The following is a 6,123-nucleotide window of genomic DNA, read 5'->3' as shown; positions in this document are numbered from 1 at the left end:
ACCTCCCCGACCCCAGTTGTCCTCCCCTACGTACACAGAAAAACCCTCCCAGGCATCATTCTGAGATGGTGGACCCCAAAGTGCACAGTATCCCTGTTTGAAAACTCAAGGAAGTCAGAGTGGCTGAGCAATGGCAGGTGGCAGAGGGCAAGGTTTCAGCAATGCCCAACTGGGGCTTCTGCGGACAAGGCTGTCTGCCCCTGCTCCTTCCCGGGGGTCGGTCGAACCAGAGTGGCCTGATCCCTCCTGGCACCACATTCTCCCCATCTCTCAAATGCATGCACCAATGGGAGGACCTGGCCCTGAGTGACTCTCCTGTGGCCCCTTTCTTTCCACCCTCACATGCAACTTGCTCACTCTGGAGGTGGCCAGCCAGCCTTTCTACTGGAGTGGGCAGGGATAGGTCTCAGGACTGAGGACCGGGGGTGAGGGGGGTGTCATGGCAAGAGGCCCACCTTGGTGACCCTAAGGTGATCCCTGCAGATCTCTGGCTGAAAAGAGAAACTACTTCAGGATGTCAGCCCCCTGGAAGGGACATGGGGTGGTGTCCCTTCACCCCCCACCATCCAGGCACAGGCAATGGCAGAACTTGACCCTCAGAGTCAGGTACCCTTAGAGCAAGGGTGGGGTTCAGTAAGCAGCTGAGGGTTATAAGCCGGAGGCTCTAATCTGCCAGGGGGCAGGGACACCCACAGTGCATCCAAGGGAGGAACTTTGTATAAGTGGGGGGAAGGTACATGGACTAGGCCATCTTGTCTAAGACATGGGACTGGAGTTTGCAAAGAGCCCCGTCCTCCCTGTCCCTGGCCTGAGCACAAGAGTCCTTTCTTCTCTGATGTGCAAACCACCTCCTCCTGCCCCCCACCCCCACCCCCAATGCAGAGCAGACCAGCACTCAGAGCTACTCAGAAGGCAGGCGACTCCCCCACCACTCCCTGAGCAGACCCTTCATGCATGTGAGGTCCTGGTACCCCACCCCCCTATTAGGGGGCTCTGCCGGGAGACTCCCAGCCTGTGCTCAGGGGGTCGGGCGAGCCCGGGCCGGTCTGGGCGCTGAGGGAGAGGGTTCCCAGAGGAGCGGACGGGGCGCCGCCCTGAGTCCCTGGGAGCCCACCTCCTCCTGATGCACCCCCCCCTCCTGATGCACCCCCTGCCAGACTCAGGGTGAGGCGCTGACTGCAGGTACCCGCTGCCCCACTTCATATCTCCAACTGCTGGGGGGTGTTGCGGGCGGGGGCAACACAGGTCTGCCGGCCAGACAGTCTGGCAGCAGCCAGGTATGGCCAGGAAGCTGGACGGTGGGGGCCCGGTGGTTCTGGGTTGCATCCTCCCCGCCTCCCCGGCCTCCGCCTCCCACGCACCTGCGCTGGCCTCCCCCCAAGCCCTGGGGGCGGCAGGCGGTGCTGGCAGATCAGAGGACTCCAGGAGCCCGCCGGGGGAGGGGGCGGGGAATTCCCCCCACGCCTGCCTGGGCCTGCCCCTCCCCCTCCCCGCCAGGTGGGGGGCGCCGCTCGGGGAATTCCACGGCTAGGCGAGGGTCTCAGGGCGCGGAACGCAGGGAGGGGCCGAGCTGGGACAGGGCACAGCTGCCTCCCTCCACAGACACCAGCTGCCCCTGCCCATCTGGGCCAAGCGCGCCCACCAGCCGCCTGTCTCGGGGGCGGGGGCGGCTAGGCCAGTGCTGTGGTCAGGACCCAGGCGCCAGGCAGGCCCTGACCTTGAACGGCTTCTGCTCTCGGAGCTTCCACCTCCTGGAGACAAGTTGACTCCCAGCACGTGGGGCGCAGGCTGCGGTGCAAGGGGGCGTGGGTCCCGGTAAGGATCGTGCAGCCGGTGTTCCCCCTCCACCCGCCCCCCAGAGCCACAGGGTGCCACCCCAGCAGGGGTGGTGGGAAGAGGCAGAGCTGGGACCTCTGTTTGGGGTGGGGAGGAGGACGGGTGGGCAAGGCGTCTGGACCTGCGACATTGTACCCATCCCAGGCGGAGCTTCCTGGACTCCCTCAGGGGGAGGGAGGGGCCAGGGGAGGGCTCCCACATAAGATGAGGGGGGCAGGCACCAGTTCACTGGAGATCTGGGCGAGGGGACCCAGAGCTGCAGCGCGGTGGGAGGGACCAGGTGTGGCGGCCACTGCAGAATTCCAGCAGCCCGGACCAGAGACCCTGAGAGCGCCCTCCTCCACCAACAGGCCAGTGAAACACCTCTGGGGACCAAGACCCCCGAGCAACTCCCCCTCCCGAGACGAAGAACAGACAGACTCAGGGCAAGGTCTCACAGCGGGCCTGAGAGACCTCTGAGCGACCACAGGGGCGGCCCGGGCCGCGGCCTGGGTTGGGACGATGCGGACACAGGTCCTGCAGGGCGTCCTCGTCCTCCTCTTACTCCCGATGCCACTCCCGCGTGGGGCCTTGGCAGGGAGCCTGCACAACCCAGGTGAGTGTGGGAGGCCTAGGTCCTGACCTGACTCCAATCCGCCCCCGTGCTGGGAGGGGCGAGCTAGAGCCCTGGGCATCCCGGGGTCCCCAGTGGGGCCGTGGTCGGGTAGACTGGGAAGGGATAGGTGCCTGGCGATTGTCCGGACCGCTCAGGTCCTTCACTGTCGGGCAGGCGTGTCCGAGTGCTTCCAGGTGAACGGCGCCGACTACCGCGGCCATCAGAACCACACGGGCCCGCAGGGAGCCGGCCGCCCCTGCCTCTTCTGGGACCAGACGCAGCAGCACAGCTTCAGCAGCGCCAGCGACCCCCAGGGCCGCTGGGGGCTGGGCGCCCACAACTTCTGCCGGTCAGGGGCGGGGCCTGTGCGCGGTGGGCGGGGACGAGGGCGGGCCCAGAGAGAGAGGCGGAACCGCAGGGCCCAGAGTTTCAGCGCCGCCTGCAGAGCTGAGTCACAAGGGTCCTGGATCCCAGCCTGCCGGCCTGGGAGAGAGGCCGGCCCCAGGGAGGCCACCTCGCTGAAGTTGGGGAAGGGTTCGCATATTTCTTCCAGCTCCTCCGGCAGGGGCCGGGGGCAGGGGAGGGAGGTTAGCGCCACACCTGCTGTCTGGGGCGGCCCGGGCAGGGCGACATACCCTGCTGAACCTCAAAGCTTAGACCGCATAGATCACTTCTGCCCTCAGAAGGGTCCTGGGGGCCTCCAGGTCTTCTCATAGGACAGCATGGCTTCGCAACAGCTGAGACCTAAAAACAGCCCTTGCAGACCCCTTTTAGAGGCTCAGAGGCGCCTCCAGCTCACCCCGCCAGGGCTCTCAAGCTGTGGAGGCGGAGCTCTTGGGTGGTGCAGCCCCCACCCCAACCCCACGCTCTCTGCGCCCTCCGCAGGAACCCTGACGGGGACGTGCAGCCCTGGTGCTACGTGGCAGAGACGGAGGAGGGCATCTACTGGCGCTACTGTGACATCCCCACCTGTCACAGTGAGTGGGGCGGGCTGGGGGGGGGGTGCCCTGGCGGAGGGGCTGCATTCGCAGGCCCTGGAGCCTGACACTGCGCTCCCCTCAGTGCCTGGGTACCTGGGCTGCTTCATGGATTCCGGGACTCCTCCAGCCCTCAGTGGCCCCAGCGGCACCTCCACGAAGCTCACCGTCCAGGTGTGCCTTCGCTTCTGTCGCCTGAAGGGCTACCAGGTGCTGCCCCTGCCCCCTGACAGTGACCCTTAACCTCAGACCGTACTCCCACCAACTCTGATGCCCAACTCGACCCTGATTTCTTGATCTCTTTAGTTTAATTTTCTCCTTCTGATCCCAACCCCACCACCACCCCACCTCTGCTCCGAGCCCATGCCCCTCTGGTCACCCTGACTGTGCCCCCAGTTGGCGGGGGTTGAGGCCGGTTACGCCTGCTTCTGTGGCTCTGAAAGCGACCTGGCGCGGGGACGGCCAGCCCTTGCCACCGACTGCGACCAGATCTGCTTCGGCCACCCGGGCCAGCTGTGTGGCGGCGACGGGCGCCTGGGCATCTATGAAGGTGAATTGGTAGCTGTGGGTGAAGCCCAGGTAGAGGGTAGAATCCCGAAAGAAAAAGTCTGAGACAGGGCAGGGCCTGAGAAAAAAAACCAAAACCAACTCACTGTCATTGAGTCGATGCCGACTCATAGCGACCTATAGGGTAGGTTAGAAATGCCCCTGTAGGTTTCTAAGACTGACTATGGAAGTAGAAAGCCTGGTCTTTCTAAGAGACTGGGTTCAATCTGGAGATGGGGCGGAGCTTGAGGCATGACTGGGAGGGGTCTGGGGGTGGGGCCCGAAGAGAGGATTGACCTGGAGCAGGGCCTGCTGAAGGTCTTGGGAGAGGCCTGGGTTTGGGGGTGGAGCCAGACGAGGGACGGTGCTGAACATTGGGAAATGAGAAGTGATTGGACAGGGCATGTGCTTGGGGGTGGGGTCTGTTGATGTGAGAGGTGGGGTTTGTGCCTGGGGGCGGGGCTTTGTCTTGAGGCCGTACCTGAAGGACTAGGCTTCAGGATTGAATGAGGGGACCTTGAAGAGAGGGGTGGTCATTCATTCTAAGTGGGACGTGCCCTGACCGCCCCTCCCGCGGGTCCCCAGTATCCGTGGGCTCCTGTCAGGGCAACTGGACGGCGCCTCAGGGAGTCATCTACTCTCCGGACTTCCCGGACGAGTACGGACCGGACCGGAACTGCAGCTGGAACCTAGGCCCTTTCGGCGTCGCGTTGGAGCTGACCTTCCGCCTCTTCGAGCTGGCCGACTCGCGAGACCGGCTGGAGCTGCGGGACGCCACCTCCGGCCGCCTGCTGCGCGTCTTCGACGGCGCCCGGCCCCCGCCGCCTGAGCCCCTGCGCCTGCAGCCCACCGCACTGAGAGTCATCTTCCACAGCGATGCACGCGGCCATGCGCAGGGCTTCGCCATCAGCTACCGGGGTGAGGCCTGCCCCACCGCCAGCACCCGCCCCACCCCCGGCCTTCTGGTCCCACTCCCCGATCTCACGCTCAGCTCCGCAGGCCTGCCGGACACCCCTGATGGACAGGCAGCCCCCCAAGGCCTGGCCCAAACTCCCGCTGTGGCCCCAGACAGAGTCAACGCCAGCTGCAGCCCCCAGCCCGGGGTTTCCGAGGCAGCGACCTACGGTGAGGTGGAGAGTAAGGCAGAGGGGAGGGAAATTGGGGTGCAGCCCCTCTGCCTGTCCTCACACACCCCTGTCCCCGCAGCAACCGGACTCTTCTCCTCAGTGACGCTCATCTCGGCGCTTCTGCTGCTGCTCTCGCTGCTGCGCCTGCTGTGCCGGAGGTGTAGACGCTAGTGGGGAGCCCAGGCCGCGAGAGTTCTGGCTGGGGCAGGAGGGCGATGGCAGGGGAGCCGGGAGGCTGGGATGGACTCAAGGTTCAGCTAACACCTGCTCCTTCCCTAGGAGTTGTCTGTGGGCTCCCGGAAAGGGGTCCAGGACGTTGGGGCCTTCGGGAGGCCCTGGGAGAAGCTGGGCTGTCTGGTATCGTCGGCCAAGAGGGGTGGCTCTGCCCTGCCCGCCTGGAGACCCCCAGGCTGAGGGACCAGCTACGGGCTACCGGCCCCTGAGCGGGTCCAGCCAGAGCTCGCTTCGCTCCCTCATCTCCGCCCTCTGACTCGGAACCTCAGGGACAAATCTCCAAGGGGAATGGTGACCTGAGTCTGGAGCCACACTACCTCGGCTTTCTGCCTCCTTATGTGCAGCTCGGCCTCTGGTCATCTCGGAGAGGCCAGAGCTGGACAGGAAGTATCTGGTGCTATGTGGAAACCTTGGCCTGACCCTGGGGTCCAGATGGTAAAGGACAAAGGGTGGCAGGTACCCAGCCCTCCAGGGACCTCTGGTTTCTGCAGTCGTTGGGCCTCGGCTACTGTCTTCAGGGAGAGGTCAGAGGCCAACAAAAACGACCAAATGACCACCTACAAACTTTGAATAAAGATCTAATTTTACTTCTTGTTTGGGCACATTCTTATGCGGTGGGGAGGAGCTATGTAAATAAGGCGCTGGAGGCCAGGGAGTGGGTGTGTCCATGAAAATCAAAGATATGTGTTCCTTACATGGAGTGTGGTTAGAGGGTGTGGTTTGAAACCTGGAGGCCTGGGAACTGCAGCGGACTAGGTAGGGTGGTGGGCGGGACCCTGCGGAAGGGGGTGGCCCGTTGGGGGCAGAT

At 64.4% G+C, this 6,123-nt stretch overlaps 1 protein-coding gene across 1 annotated transcript; it reads left to right on the top strand.

Moving 5' to 3' along the window:
- The first annotated feature begins 2,337 nt into the window (after positions 1-2,337).
- KREMEN2 (kringle containing transmembrane protein 2) lies at positions 2,338-5,864 on the top strand. The gene is made up of 9 exons (XM_075528068.1): positions 2,338-2,431; positions 2,606-2,780; positions 3,317-3,408; positions 3,494-3,618; positions 3,805-3,958; positions 4,540-4,872; positions 4,954-5,079; positions 5,161-5,239; positions 5,361-5,864. Exons 1-9 carry the CDS (start codon positions 2,338-2,340, stop codon positions 5,569-5,571), a joined length of 1,389 nt encoding a protein of 462 aa, XP_075384183.1. The 3' UTR covers positions 5,572-5,864.
- The last annotated feature ends 259 nt before the right edge of the window (positions 5,865-6,123 follow it).

Source organism: Tenrec ecaudatus, chromosome 12 (assembly GCF_050624435.1).
Source record: "Tenrec ecaudatus isolate mTenEca1 chromosome 12, mTenEca1.hap1, whole genome shotgun sequence".
Taxonomy (NCBI): Eukaryota; Metazoa; Chordata; class Mammalia; order Afrosoricida; family Tenrecidae; genus Tenrec; species Tenrec ecaudatus.
The sequence above is the reverse complement of the archived record's forward strand: the minus strand, read 5'-3'. Positions and strand labels throughout refer to the sequence as shown.